We start from the raw sequence: 15,922 nt of genomic DNA, 5'->3' as shown, positions 1-15,922 counted from the left end.
ATCAGAATAAGAGCAAATCTTCTATGTTCAGAACAGCTGAGAAAGCATTTTTGACTATTACAGAAGTTTATTTAACAAAAAAGTTCAGTAAGAAAATGTACACGACCCAATTTTCATTGTAGTAAAATGTGGAGAGGGGACATGTGGAAGCAGTTGATTTCTCTGAAGACAGCCATTGTTCATACTCGTTCCAAAGCTTCTAACATGATGATACTATTTCCTCGTATTACCTAAGAAAGAGAAAATGAATTTGAAAAGAACACAATTCATTTAACAGACATATCAATGATGATTAAAATGACTTGATTTCATCAAATCATTAATGGTTTCTCAGTTATTAAATGTCAGTTTGTGAGGCTTTTTTCCTGGTCACAGGAACGCAAAATAATTCCAGTCTTTTAATAATGACATGAAGCCACTAAGCCCTTCATAATGAGATGCACATCTAGACCGAAGGCTAACAAGTACCTTTTTGAGACCAGTCTCCAGTGACCCATTTCACTTAAACTGCAGGACTCAAATAAAATGCCCATCCCTGCCCCTAAGGGATCCATAAGTTAGCGGGAAAAACAGGTACAGTAGAATACATCAGTCAGTTTAGGGGTATAAGATCATTGAGGGAACAAACCAGGATGGAAGTTGGAAAAAGTAGGATTTCTGAAGATGACATTTTAGCTGGGCCTTGAAAATTGGATACAATTTTGACAGGAAGATAGGAAATTCTAGACAGAACTGAGATGAAAAAGTATAAGGGGATAAGGAAAAATCTAATCTGAATAAAGTAAACGGTTATGAAAGGAAGTGGTAAACAAAGACAGTTTGCACCTAATCTTAGAAGGCCTCAAACACCAATCTTAAAAGTGTTTGGAAATCATCATGAAACCAACAATGAACCAGTGACAGTTTCAGAGCTGGGGAATAACCACTGTTTTGGCAAAAGCATATATAAGAGAATGGGGGTGGGGGAGACTTAGAGGCAGGAAGAAAAGTTATAAAGAAAAGGCCCCAGGGGCACAGTGCCTGATATAGTAGCCGTTCTATAAAAGATAAGCCAGGATACTCATGACAGCATAGATGAAATGGCTGGTAATGGCCGGTAAAGAGGGATAGAAAAATAAGTCAAACTGGAAGGGGACTATGAAAATAAGGAGCCCCTGGTGGACTGCAGGTAATGCAATCACAGATCAGTTCAAGTAGAGCTGGACAGGTGAAAAGGACAGGAGCGGGATGAGGGATGTGGAACGATTCATTAGAAATGGAGGCATTCTGAGTAAGATCAAAGTGGAGCTATGCTTGTAGGCAGGTGGTGTAAAAACAGCTGTAACTTGTTCTTTTCTCCTCTCATTCTACTTGCTTTTATTTATTACATACACTATTATTTACTATCTTCCTCACTCCAGTGTCATTTCTATGAGGCAGGGACTTTGCTTGGTGCACCATCCCCAGTGCCTAAGCTGTGGCAGGCACACAAAAGGTTCAGCAAGTACTGTTAAGTAAACAAATGAACCTCCATGTGATTACCGCAGCTGACAGACTGGAAAGGAACGTGACAGGTGGGAAAGTGTCTTGGAGCCTGGCAGAGACAAACAGCAATGAGTATGGTGAGAAGGTGGCAAAGAATTAAAGAGCTGCATTAAAGAGAACAAGGCCCTGAAAATGACGATGGGGATTGAAGGAAACTACAGACTCTTACTCTTCTTACAAGTCAGGAAAAGAAGAAAGCTAAACAACATGATTACCTAGTTCTCAAGAGTTTTAAACTGCTGGCTTATTTGCAACAGATGATGAACATCACATCTCACTGATAAAAGCATGAAAAACAAGTAGGCTTCTTTCCTAGCTCCCTCCTAAATTTGTCCCTTTCTGACACTTTCCCTAGACGTGAAGGGTGGTGGAGAGAAGTTATTTCAGGTAACTAAGATTTTCAGATCTGCGGGCTTTTCCTTTTTGCCATCATTAAAAAACAAAACCACTACTTTCATCAACATTTTCTAAAATGGTATCACACACTTCTTTGCCTTCTCACATAATACACAGTTAAGGTTTGTCGTGAACACCTCCGTCGTGCAGTGCTCTACCTCTTTTCCCACTGTGCTCGAGGCCCCATTCTCCAAATCAAACTGGAACCATCAGGTCCCGAATTCCATATTGCTCCTTCATTGGGCTTCAATACTAAGTTTTGGCAAAGTGTTGCTCAGGCTTTTTAAGTCTCTTGCAAGGGCACAACTGCCTAATAAAGAATACAAACATAATATGGAGCTACAGAAGCACAAAGCCTGATCACCTGAAATATGTAGCATCAAAAAAAGACACAATTTTTACTACATTCTTAGGGGAACCTTGGAGTGGAGCCGAATCTTTAGGGAATAAGACAGAGTTGAGGCTGCTGACTACTCTGGGGGTGTCTCAAAAGATAAGAGGCCAGTCGAGACATTGTTATGTAATTATCCACCTGACAGATCCCCAAAACAAATTACCCCCCCTTCAGAATACACACATTCTTAATACTATTCTTAATTTAATAATATTAAGTAATTTCAATGGCCTCAATGGGTCACTGATTGGACAAGGGAATAACGAAGCCAACATAGCTGTCTCCTTAGCCAAACAACTTGTGAAAAAACAAAACTGTAACTTGTTTCCCCTCTTTTCCTTAGAAAAGCCATCCTTCCATTTTCTTTACACTGTTTTTTAAATTAAAGACGATTGATATAGTATCATTATTTCATTTTCACAGTGAACTCAGCCACAAGAATTAGCACCTACTAACACAAGACTTTAATTTTTAGTCACACAACACCCATCAGAGGTGGAGTAGCAGACTGCCTAACACGGTAAGTAGGTGCTCATTATTTGAACGACTTGGGAGGACACTGCTTTTAACCAATTTCCGTGTAAAGAAAATTAAGCCCATCAAAATTTAGGGAGAAAATTATGAGAAAGACCCATGATCTAGGCTCAATTCCTTCTCTGATAAAAATTCCGAGAAGTGCCATACATTCTCTAAAAAGTTATCTTCCCAAGTTAAGAACTTTAGATGTCAATTCCTTCTTGAATCCTTTTTTAGCAAATTTGTTGAGATATGAACCAAAATCCTAATCTACCCTCTATTAGAATGAAGATTTCCTAATCTGTAAAAGGAATTGCTAGGGGGAAATCTTGGGGTATTTTAAAACTATTTTTATAAGAAACTGCTGCTAATGATTTGCCCATACTTTTATTCATTTTTAACAGAAGCTCAAGGAGACTGTACCTGGAAAGAAGGCAGGCTTACATGAAACGTGTGGGGGTGGGCGGGGAGTCTCATAGCTAGCGATTCCAAGTTGTTTCTCTAATCCTGACTACTGATTTGCTTTTCAAAATGCAGTAATGGAAATACACTTGAAATAAGCAATAACACAAGCCTTGGAAAGGGTGATTAAAAAATTACACCCTTTTACTGCTCAAACTTTAAAAAGTGAGGCAAAATCAAGGTTAATGATTAGGAACTCTTACCACCTCTTAGAGGTCTACATGCTCAATGATTTGCTAAAGCTAAGTTGTCTGTTTTGATTCACCTTGCCCAAGTAACTCAGACTTAACACTTACTGGGTATATTGTCCTGTGTTGGGCAGAGTGGAATTCAAAGTCTGGGTCTTGTTGACAAACATCAAAAACTGTTCTTCAGTAGTCATACCACTATGGCCTACTGAATGCAGAAATGTTTGCTCCTATGATTAAGAAGTCAGCATCTGTTTTCCTCCTATTTTCTTCCATGTGAATGGCTGTCATTGTATCCCTTGCAACTTTTACCTTGACTACTTTTTGAGTGTGATAAACCAGAAAATCTAGGCTAATTATATATACAATTAAATCCCAAAAGTGTGATCTGTGACCTGGCAGATCTGCATCAAATGGGCACTTGTTAGAAATGCAAAATCTCAGGTTCCATCCCATACCTACCTTAGGATCTGCATTTTAACAAGATTTCCTGGGAATTCATGGCATGTTAAAGTTTGATAAGCAGTAATCCTCACTACACATTAAAATTACACAATATCTTTTAACAAAAAAAGAGAGCAGCACCCTTAGAGATACAGTTTCAATTGCTTTGAGGTGGACTCTAGGCATAATTTTTGTTTGCTTGCTTTTAAAAAAACTCCTCAATGACTAATTGATTGTAAATGCTCTGAATCACTGGTTAATCTTTGCCTTACATTAGAATCACCTGGGGAACTTTAAAAAAAAATTTTTTTTATTGGAGTATAGTTGGTTTACAGTGTTGTGTTAGTTTCTGCTGTACAGCAAAGTGAATCTGTTATACATATACATATATCCACTCTTTTTTAGATTCTTTTCCCATAGAGGCCATTACAGAGTATTGAGTTCCCTGTGCTATACAGTAGGTTCTCATTAGTTATCTATTTTACACACAGTGCTGTATATATGTCAATCCCAATCTCCCAAATCACCCCTGCCTGCCGGCCCCCGTAACCATAAATTTGTTCTCGACATCTTTGTCTCTATTTCTGCTTTGCAAATAAGTTCATCTGTACCATTTCATCTGGGAACTTTAAAAAACTCTAGGCTGCATCCCAGACTAATTTGATTCTAAAATACAACTAAGATTGAAAACTACCGCTCTAATGAAGGAAGAAGTATGGGTCTCTATTATAGAATAAAGCTCAAAAATGATTTCTAACAGCCATTTCAAGTCTAAGGACCTCAGTGGGTTCTGTGTAAGATTCAGATCTAACCTACAGGTAACTGGGATATTATCACAGTTGAATAACTGTCATTAAGTTAAACTAAAAGGGAGATGGAATGTCTAATCTTGCCTGAAATTTGCCTAACTTCAGTTTAACCTAAGAGTTTGATAGAAGGGACGTTAATGCTTATTCCAAAAGAAAAATGAAATCTCTAAGAGAAATCTTGTGTCTTTACTTACCACCATTCCAATATTGTTCTGTTGCCCACTAGTTGCCATCTCCACACATTCATCTATCACAAGATTCATAAAGGGATCAAATCCCCTCAATATTCCTTGGACATGCCTGCCACCATTTAATTTCACTGTGTAAAGGGAAAAAGACATTTTAATAAAACTGACCATTAATTATCAACTCAACTATTCATTAAAAATTAGGTGAGATAGGGATTTCCCTGGTGGCGCAGTGGTTAAGACTCTGCACTCCCAATGTAGGGGGCCCAGGTTTGATCCCTGGTCAGGAAACCAGATCCCACGTGCATGCCACAACTAAGAGTTCGCATGCCGCAACTAAGGAGCCCACCTGCCTCAACTAAGGAGCCTGCCTGCCGCAACTAAAGACCCAGAGCAACCAAATAAATACATTAAAAAAAAAAAATTAGGTGAGATAAAACCCAGGTATTTGAGATGTATAATCTACTATCTTTACTATGTGCCAAGCACTGGGCTAAACATTTTACATTTACTTCCACATTTAAACTTATAAGAATCCTATAAAGTAGAATTATCCTGACTTTTTATGAAGGAACTGAAGTATAGCATTTTTAAGTAACTGGTTGAAGATTATACAGTTACTGTGGGGTACAGCTGGAACTCAAACTGAAGGCTGCTTGCCCCCAAAGCCGTGGTCTTAACCCCTATATACTTTGAGTACTGTACAGGTTAGATTTTTAGTCCTTGTCTGTCCTTTGTTTAAAGGAAAAAAGTTAAGTTTTCAAATATAAAATAGAAAATACTGTTAAATTTATCAAAGTGAGAGAGGGCTTATATGAAATAATGAAAAGTCTGAAGTACTGTGAAACTTACTAAGTATCAGAAATTAAGTAAATAAAACTGTCTAGTTAGAATTTTGATAAACCTGCTTAATTAATGGATATGAATTAGAGGTTCTGTGTGCTTTGAATTTTTATAATGTTGCTCCTTCAAACATTATATACCGCCAAGGCACATGTAAAAAGGAATATTAAAAAAAAAAAACCCGATAATAAAAAACCAAAAAGACTTACATGATAACTTCTTGTCCATAAATCTGAAAAAGCAAAAGGGGTAAAGATTATGTAACTAATTAAAAAAATTTAAGCACAAGTAAGCACAAAAGTAGGTATAGTCAAGATAATCTGTTAAAATATACACAATAGGAATAATGAAATTTAAGAGTAAAAACTGTACTGTGGTAAAGGATGAGAGAGTGATGGGCTACCTCAGTTAGTACTTATACTAACCGAGCAATGTGATTTAAGGGGAAGATAATAAACAAAAATGGAATGGATTTATAATATATTAATGTACGTTAAATTGCATCTTTATACTGATGTGAATTACAAACCATTCTTGTTGTTCAATACTGACCTAACTTTCAATGACAGGATTTTACAACCATAACAGAAAAACAAAGATTTAGTTATATTTTTAGTTATTTCCAAAACCAAACAAAGTTGTGAAGAAACCAGAAGGTAATCAAACTATACCCAATCCAATAGGTATTTTATTTTATTTTATATTTGAGACAATACGTAGTGTTGTTTTATTTAATATTAAACATCAATCTTAAGTGTTCAGGATAGTCTTCAACACATAATTACGCTTTAGCAAAATAAATGCATATTTTGAAGTTTTAAATAATCTGAATTAAACAAGGAAATTCCATCTCAGCAGGGTAGTATGAGAATATGAAGACATGTAGTCAAACCAGTTTTTACCTCTTCCAGTTATAGGCTAAAAAATATGAAATTTCATTCAATTTTAATATAAATCATGGGAGAATTCAAAGATAAATAAGAGAAAGGGCCTGACAGAAGGTGCAAGAAGATAGGTTTTTACAAATAAAAAGACACAGTATGATATATAAAATAATCTATTTTAATAGGATATGTTATATAAAACAAATATAACACACATGAGCTTATTTAATCCTATGATGGCTTTTATAAATTACATACATACAAATTAATAATAATTATCAGCATTTAATAGATGGGGAACTGAGGCTCAGAAAGGTTAAGTAAAATTTCCAAAGTCACACAGCAGTGAAAAAGTTTGAGCAAAATCAAATGGTTCAGTTTGGCTGGAGAACACAGCACTCAAATGTTAGTGTGTGTAATATTTGGTGCCTCGATTTCTGATGGAGGAGCTTGAATGCTGGGTCAAGAAATCTGGACTTTGTTATGTATACAGCAATAAGTTATTGCAGCAGAACCAGCCAATGGCAAGACTACTGTGGCATGTGTAAGTCAAATCATTATGCTATACACCTTAAACTTACACAGTGCTGTATGTCAATTATTTCTCAAAAAAACTGGAAGAAAAAAAAAAAAAAAAAAAGACTACTCTGGCATTGACTTTTAAGAGCAGGACGAAGAATTTGGTTAGGCCAGGGTATCTCAACCTCAGCATACTGAAATCTGGGGCCCGATAATTCTGTTCTTGCATGATATCCAGTGCACTGTAGAAAGTTTTCACAGCAACCCTGGCCTCTTCCTTCTAGATGCTGATAGAACCAGACTCCCATCCCCTCAGTTAAGAACCACTGAGTTAGGGGACTTCCCTAGTGGCACAGTGGTTAAGAGTCCGCCTGCCAATGCAGGAGACACGGGTTCGATCCCTGGTCCGGGAGGATCCCACATGCCGCGGAGCAACTAAGCCCGTGTGCCACAACTACTGAGCCTGCGCTCTAGAGCCCGTGAGCCACAACTACTGAGCCTGTGTGCCACAACTACTGAAGCCCGCACGCCTGGAGCCTGTGCTCCGCAACAGGAGAGGCCACCATAAGAAGAACCCTGGGCACCACAATGAATAGTAGCCCCTGCTCGCCACAACTACAGAAAACCCACGTGCAGCAACGAAGACCCGACGCAACCAAAATAAATAAATAAAATAAATAAAATTGATTCTTTAAAAAAAAAAAGAACCACTGAGTTATGCTAAACCAGGAGGATGGTATAAAAGTGTAAAAGATGGTTATTTGTGAGAAAGTAAAGGAAGAAAAAAAATTAAGTCATTTTGGAGGCAGACCTGCCAGGATTTCACAATTCATGAAATCTAGAGATAAGAAGAGAAAGGTGTTAAAACTAGTTTCATCCTCTGAAATTCTCAAATAATGTCTTAAGAATCAAAAAGGAAACCTTACAAATAGAGAATGGTCCTTCTGTTAAAAAATAATTACCATTTCACCAGTTCCTGATGAAGCCAAAGGACACGTAAGATTTTACCAGCTCACCAATAAAAGGATAACTTGGGTAAGCATTTTCACGGCAATAATTTGTTTTTCTTAATGTTAGGCTTATGATTTAATAATTGTCTTAAATAACAGATCCAACTAAAATACACACGGAGTTTTCGCACAAAAGATGGCTTCAATACAAATGTGCCTTTAAGTGTAAAATCATTAAATATGAACTCTTCCTGAAGTCTGACTTCTTTATGGGGCTGATAATAAATGAACTGTACACACGGCAGACCAGATGGCTGGCTGCCTCACAAACTGATCCCTGGACCAATTTTCCATCCTTTGTGCTATCCAACTACTACACGCAGAATTCTGGCATTACATAGTATAAACAAGACAGAGAAGTTACTTAGGAAACATGGACCATGCTAAGTTCAGCCAAGAGTGTTTGAGGACGCTAAAACTTTAAACTGGGCATTATCTAAAGTAGGAATATCCTACTTTGAGTTGACTTTACTGGGTTCAAACCCCACCCCCGCCCCCCAAACAACCTAGCCTTCTCTAATTAGAAAAAATGAATATTTTCACACAGCTCTGTTAACAGAGCAAGATATCACACGATACTCAAGTTTAACCTAAGAACAAGAAAACAAGAAAAAGGAATGTGATTTCTAAGTTAAAGCTCAAAGAAACAGCTACAAACACACTCTAAGATTAAGGCGGCTTTTGATTCCTCAGATACTATCAAACACTTCCATTCCACCCATCTCCTCAGTTCCTTATAGAATTACTCTCCAGCCACCTTATCTAGAACATGATGCTAGTCAAGATGTTCAACAAAGGGTGGCATTCGAGATCTTCAAGTAACGAGCGAGAGCGTGCGGGAGACGGGGCCTGGAGCTCGGGCCTGGAATGTAACTCGGCGGACGGAGGCGCCTTGCTGCCTCTGGTAACCTTGCCCACCGCGCCGAAATGCTACGTCTGAGCGGGTCTTAGGTCCCGAAGCGCGGGACACTGGCCCGGATCTACTGACCAGAAGACGCACGCCAGGCGCACTCTCGGGAGTGGCGGAGGATCTAAGGAACCCGAGGCACACAAATAAGCCGCCATTTGGGCGCAGCCCTCACTCATACTTACTTCTTCAACTCGGGAGGGTGAGCTTTGCTCATGATGTCTACTCGAGGAGCTCAAAGATGCCTCCAAACGGAATTCGAGTCGTCCCTCACGCTCCGGCAGTAGGCCCGGCGCTTTGCGTCTGACGTCACTGATCCCGTTAGCCAATTGATGGTCGGCCGCTTTCCCGTTTCACCTCGCGATACTTAGGGAAGGCCTGAGCGTGTCGATCAGTCCCAAGCTTCCGGTTGCGTCACCAGCGATTGGCCAGGACGGAGGGAAAGGGCCTTCAGGAGCCCGTTCTTTCCCTTCTGTAAAATCGGGGTGCGCCTCTAGCTTCGGAAGGACACCGGTTAATCCCGTCTTTGTGGGTTGCAACATTTATCTTATTCATATGTACCAAATGAAAATAAGCTCTAGAGGAGTGGGCCCCTAATATTTCTTTGCATGTGTGGGGATATGTCCATTTGTTGCGCTGCCCTTTGTTGTGCTTTGCAGATGCTGCGTTTTTGTTTTTGTTTTAAACAGAAGGAAGGTTTGTGGCAACCCTGAGTCTAACAAATCTCTTAGTGCCATTTTTTCTTTTTCCAACAGCATTTGTTCACTTGGTGTCTCTGTGTCATTTTGGTAATTCTTACAGTATTTCAAACTTTTTCATCACATTTGTTATGGTGATCTGTGATCATACCAAATAATTCATGTGACTTGCTTTATTGAGACATTTGCTTCACTGTGGTGGTCTCCAACAGAACCTGCAGTATCTCGGAGGTTTGCCTATACTCCCATAGGAGAATGTCATGCTAAGTCTAGGGTTCTGGTAACAGCTCAGTGAGTGACCTCTGCACCATAAGAGAGGGTGATTTGGCCTCAATTTCCAAGACTTTGAATCTAGAGCCCAGAAGTGTATTCCCCATGGTCGGTCCTGCAATGCTTGTTAACAATGCCTCCAAAACCCCACTTAACATACATTGTCTCTCTGTATAAAACGTGAAGTGCAGCACACAAATGATCTCTAATACGAACACAAACGATCTCTAATACGAGGTATTGATTTTCAAGTCAAGAGTGTAGGTGTAAAAAGTGGTCTCTGACTTGTTCCTAGTTATCCAAAATAGGTGGATCCACATTTATGAATCAGATACAATTGGGATTATAGGAGACTTAGGCCAAAATAGAAAAGCATTAGTGATTTTAAGTAGGGGATGGTTCTACAAGATTCAGTTCATCCCTAATGTTCAGGAATGACTCTATTTAAATACCAGTGATAGTAAAGACTTAAACTCATCATCTATTTCGTACCCTCTTGGTACTCAAAATCCCAGACATTGCATTTTCTCTAGAGGGGTCATAACTGTCTGTCTTTTCCATTTTTTGTTGTTAGTGTTTAGTTGAAGCTAGAGACCTGATGTGGATATTGAATTTCTTTTTCAGCCTTATAGTTTCTTTTTACATTAACGGACTTCAATTTGTAGTGTCCTAGCATGCCCTCAAAGTTCTTCCCATTTACAAGCATCCGAACCATAACATATAACTAATTTTCACTCCCCTGGACCTCTTAAATTTATTTCACACATTACAAAGAGAAGCATCCTGACAAAGTTATATATTCACTGCCCAGATATAAGGAAAGAAACACAATAGTGGAAGAAAAATTAAGTCTTATGTATTTTTAAAACCAAACCACTAGGAAAATATATCACAGTCTTGAAACAGCAAACAGACAGGCTACATTATCATTTCAAGTAATAAGTTGGTAAAAACACAACAAGGTCCTTAATAAAACGATAAGGTGCCAGAACTGGGGCAAGAACAACGCATGTCGCAAAATTAGCATTTGGTAACGGAGGGCTGTCCCGTTTTTTGCTCTAAAGGAGTCACAGCTTGCCCCTGAGTTGCTTACTTTTTCTCCTTTGACCTTCGTGTTGCCAAGGGATTGTTTCAACAGAGCTCTGTTATTACAGGGGGCAAAGTAAGCAATACTGGGTTTTGGCTTTCATTCTATTTTGTTTTATGCAAACCAGATTTTTCCAAAGCCAGTACTTCATAACTCTCTTAATTAAGCAGCTAACAATTCCTCTTTCACTGTTCATTCTTGAATACTAGCATATAGCACAATCAAAATCCCCTCTCCCTTCAAGGGTGAGTGTCACTGCAAGATTGTCTTGTCACTCGGCTGACTCTGCTGCTGACAGCCTCAGGGCTCATCATGGCTGCCAGTCAGAGGGAAGGTTTGCTTCCCCTACCAGTGTGATAGCGCTTCTTATATTTTTGCAGGGTCTCCAGGCTGAAAAATGTCATGTGTGAGAATTTTAAGAAATGCGCATCCACATCCTGATGGCTAGAAATGAATATCCACAAGGACCCTTTCAAAGTTTTTATCGAAACTACCTCTCCCAACTCTATATCTTAAAGTAGCTTCATGCCCTTGCATATAAAACAAAACCACGCAAAACAAATCCCCAGAAGCCCCCTTTCCCCTTCTAAATTAGTGACCTCATGGATTTTGTTTTATTTCCAGTTTGTGGAAAATGTTGTAGTGATCCTTCTGGTAAACAGGAGGTTGGCAACAAATAGAAACATCTCTCCTCACACTCCACCAGATCATAAGCAGGTCAGATGAACCTGCCAGCCTGTTGGTATCTGTGTACTAAGAGAATCTGGTACCTTGGAGGGCTCTGGTTTGGTACAAGGGAGACTCCCTGTTGCCAGGATAAGCACTTGCCACGTGAAATTCAGGCTCACAAAAACTCTCCTGTGCTATCTCTGACCCCAACTTTAGCACCAGGTTTTTTCAGTTTCTAGGTTTCAAACACAAAGGAACCAGTGTCCAGAGGCAAGTGATATAGGCCTTAAACTTGCTGCCGTCCTTAATTTCCTCATTCATAAACTTTCTTTAGAAAACCCAAATCCCCATTTCTCTTTTTAAATAGATTCCTGCCTTCAGCCCCGATGGCCAATAGCAGACATCTATTTCCCAATGGATGAGAGAGACTCCTTCATCTTCTTGGTCATGGTTGGGATGAGGTTCATGTGGTCATCCACACACGTGGTCACGCAACTCTCCAGCTGCCGCTTCACCTGAAGCTCTTTACTCCCCGCATCGATTGAATCTTTGGCTTTGTCGTTGCAATGCATAGTGCACCGGGCCAGGCGGTCCTGCGGCAAGAGGGAAAAGGGTAGAGGAACTGAAAGGCTGACCTTTATTTACCAAATGCTTATCACATGCCAGGCTCTGTGCTATGTATTTTTCTACGTATTACGTGGATTATCTTGATCAATTAAAGTGACACTATTGTGCAATTAACCAAGATTGTCCTGATTGAAACAGAGGGTGGCACCATGAGGGCCCAGGGAAAGCATCACTAGAAAGCAGGTGAATAATAGAATAAATTGTACAGAAGCCCCTTCCAGGAGGTGAGAAGGAACTAGAGGCTACTGTTACTCAACTACAGACTTTCAAACACCTTGATTTTATAAGGTCTGTCCTTGCTACAGAAAAATACTCAATTCAACGAATATTTATTGAGCATCTACTATGTGCTAGGGACTCTTCTAATGTTGGGGAATACAGCAATGAGTAAAACAGATAAAGTTCTTGCCTTCATTGAACTGATATTCCAGTGAGGGAAGAGAGACAAACAAAATAAGTAAGTGGAGATGTTGGGGGAAACAGTTGGATATATGAATCTGGAGATCAGGAGTGAAGCTGGTCTAAAGATATGAATGTAGGAGTTGTCAGCATATAGATGATATTTGCTATCAGTAGAGAACTAGATTGAAAAGAAAAAAGATCCAAGGACAGCCCTGGGCACTCCAGTGCTCTTCAGAGGTTGGAGAGGGAAAAAAACAGTAAATGAGAACAAGAAAGGAGAGAGGGAGAGAGGTGGAAAACCAGGAGAGTGAACCATCCTATCCTGGTGGCCAGCTGAGTACAGATTTTTAAGGAGGGGGAGAGTAACCCACTGTGTCAATGATGCAGGTAGGTTGAGTAAGATGAAGAATGAGAACTGACCACTCCCATGGAGGGGAGTGGCAAGAGTGGTCTGGCACAGTGGAAAAGTAAGTCTGATTGGAGCAGTGAAAAGTGAATGGAAGAAGAAAGTTGTACAGTAATTCAAGAATCAAATTTTGAAAGACCCTATCTGTAAAATAAGGTGTCAAACACAAAGAAACCCCCTGAAGTTCTATGATCTTGGAGAAGTTATTCTTTTATAGTGTCAGTAATTTTGAAGAATTTTATATAGAATGTAAAAATGTATCACATTAGATATAATTTTTCCATTTGAACAGAATCCCAGGCTATGAAAACTGGTTCAGAGGTGGGCCCTGCTTCCCCAAGTTCCAGGAAAGTATATCCAAAGGAAGGGAGTAAAAGGAAGTTGTGGATACCCTTTGCTCCAGAGAGGGATACTGTAGGGGGGCTCCTAGTGACCTCAAAGAGGCTTGTGAGTCAGGCATCAGTGAGTCAACAATAATAATGCTTCATATAAATGGCCACTCTTTAGTGACACAGGAGCTGCCCCCTGGGTGTAGCAAGTAGGAGCATCCTGGGTGGGTATATCCACAAAATGATGGCAGGATCTTGTTCTAATCTGTACGCTTTAAAGACTGGCCCATTCCACTTTCCTGGGGATTCTGCTGTTGTAAGAATGAATTAATATGTTTTAGAAAGCTTTATACTGTACAGTATACATATATATTTGATATCTATGGGGGAAAAAAACATAAGGCTCTTGGTCATGAACTCCCTTGGTTAACTCCCTTTTACATTGTTTCTATGGGAAATTTTTACAGCACTCAATCTCCAGGACTTTTTCCAAAATTTGAAACTGCGTAAAGAGTAGTTGGCCATAGGACTGTCACAAATGTTAACACAGAACCAAGACACTAAAGCTAAGAGTTTTGAACAAATGCTTGTCATCTGCAAAAGAGCAACATCAAGGGCTAGAGTCAGCTGTTTGGGATATTCCTCACCTGGAACTTCTCCAACTCGCTGGTCACCAGGGCCTGGGCTTGAGCCAGAGGTGCATGGCAGCGCTCAATGCACTGGTGCACTTGCTGCATGGACGCCTGGCTGTCCTCACAACAGCCGGCGCTGCACCGGAACATGAGGCCCTGTGGGGGGAGGGCAGAGGGAGGTTAGGTAGGAAAGCCTCCGGGACAGAGATGACCACAGAGTGCAACAGAGGCTAGGAGAAGCATCATACCCGCACCTCTCCTTAGAATAGACATCAGGACCTTAAAACCACGAACGGGAACATTATCCTCGGTGCCTAGCGTAGTGTTTCACAGCCTCCTTGCCGCTAGCTCATTGGCACTTGTTGAATCGAAGGTTGGGTGGACAGGGAAGGTGGTGGAGGGTCAGATGAAGCCAAGTTCTGAAAACCTGGTGCCTAAACCACAGGGTTCAGAGGTCAGCAATCTAGTAACCTACATTCCAACAGGGGGCAACTGGTCCACTGACTCCAGGGGCACCTTTACAAGGAAAACCCACAATCCGGTTAGGGAAGCAGGACCAGCAGCCACAAAACATTTAGGAGATCAAAGCGGAACAGCATATAAGCCAGCGCTGCGTGGAGCCAGGTTCGGTGCAACAGAACCGGGCATGACCTGGCCATGGAGGAGGCCGAGCGCAGTCCCCTTTCCGGTCTTTCACGCTGGCCGTGCTCTTTCCGGGCCTCTGGCTGCTCACCTGCAGAAGGGGCCCCGCAAGTGGGGAAGGTCGGGGAGGCCGAACATCTTACACCAGGGTCTTCTTAACCCTGGCCAGGGGACACCCCCTCCCCCGGCCTGGCCTGGGGGCCAAACGGCCTTGCGCATGGCGAGGGAGCACAGATTTCATCCGCTCAGCCGAAGCTCCAGAAGTTCTGTCTGAGGGTGAGCCGAGCTTCCGAGGACGCCGCGACGACCCCAGGGACACCCCGACCCGGGTCTGCGGGGAGGGAGGCAGTGGCGCTGGGGATCGTGCGGCGGCTGCGGGAAGGGGCCAGGAATCCCGGACCGCCTTGGCTCCCCCCGGGTCGGCCCCCGACCCGCTACCTGCATCTTCCGGATGTTCTCTCTCTCCAGACTCTTCACCATAGAGTCCACCGCCTCCTGCACCCGGAGCTGCTGCAGCTCCGCCATGGCGACCCCGCGCTGCTCAGTGCCGCGCCGGCGCCCACATGGACTCCCGGGCACGAGCCCGCCCCTTCGCCGCCGCTTCCCGGGTCACCGCGGCGCGCCCTTTCCGGGCCCACGCCGCCGCCTAGCGTCCGAGAGGAGCAAGTGCACGCCCGGCGGCTAGCTTCTGCCCGCGCTCCCTGGCCCCCCAACCGGAGTCCCCGCCCACCTCTCGGCCTTCTTCACCTGGTTCGCCCACCTCCGCCGGCGGTGCAAGCTCCGAGACTGCATTTTCCCCTCTACCTCCCTCCGTCCCTCTTCCCCTCTCTTCCTTAAAGTTCTTTACATTTATTTTTATGTATTTATTTTTAAAAATTGAAGTATTTACAATGTTGTGCCAATCTCCGCTGAAAAAAAGTGAAAAAATATTTAATATAATTAACATAACAGATAAGTGCGCAGATCTTAGATGTAAACACCTTGATGTGTTTTAACAAACCTTGCCCTTTCCCAGTCAATCCCCGCCCATTCTCCCCCTATCTCCCCACTCCAGACCCCAGGCAACCACTGATCCG

At 41.6% G+C, this 15,922-nt stretch overlaps 2 protein-coding genes across 4 annotated transcripts; both read right to left on the bottom strand.

The window, feature by feature from the left end:
- Window positions 1-19: 19 nt before the first annotated feature.
- SNRPG (small nuclear ribonucleoprotein polypeptide G) lies at window positions 20-9,389 on the bottom strand. The gene is made up of 4 exons (XM_036872694.1): window positions 9,270-9,389; window positions 5,974-5,996; window positions 4,928-5,052; window positions 20-230 (listed from the first exon to the last, which is right to left on the bottom strand). The coding sequence occupies exons 1-4, from the start codon at window positions 9,299-9,301 to the stop codon at window positions 180-182; spliced, it is 231 nt and encodes a 76-aa protein (XP_036728589.1). The 5' UTR covers window positions 9,302-9,389; the 3' UTR covers window positions 20-179.
- A 1,497-nt stretch (window positions 9,390-10,886) lies between these two features.
- Window positions 10,887-15,447, bottom strand: FAM136A (family with sequence similarity 136 member A). Of its 3 annotated transcripts, none has more exons than XM_036874004.1 (3): window positions 15,285-15,447; window positions 14,220-14,360; window positions 10,887-12,401 (listed from the first exon to the last, which is right to left on the bottom strand). In XM_036874004.1, exons 1-3 carry the CDS (start codon window positions 15,369-15,371, stop codon window positions 12,213-12,215), a joined length of 417 nt encoding a protein of 138 aa, XP_036729899.1. In that variant the 5' UTR covers window positions 15,372-15,447; the 3' UTR covers window positions 10,887-12,212. The 3 variants fall into 3 exon arrangements, with proteins under 3 accessions (XP_036729899.1, XP_036729901.1, XP_036729902.1); XM_036874006.1 differs by having other exon boundaries at window positions 14,459-15,419; XM_036874007.1 differs by lacking the exon at window positions 15,285-15,447 and adding an exon at window positions 14,453-15,272.
- Window positions 15,448-15,922: the final 475 nt, after the last annotated feature.

The sequence above is a fragment of the Balaenoptera musculus genome, chromosome 13, assembly GCF_009873245.2.
Source record: "Balaenoptera musculus isolate JJ_BM4_2016_0621 chromosome 13, mBalMus1.pri.v3, whole genome shotgun sequence".
Lineage (NCBI taxonomy): Eukaryota > Metazoa > Chordata > Mammalia > Artiodactyla > Balaenopteridae > Balaenoptera > Balaenoptera musculus.
Note: the sequence above shows the minus strand (reverse complement) of the source record. Positions and strands in the feature narration are given on the sequence as shown.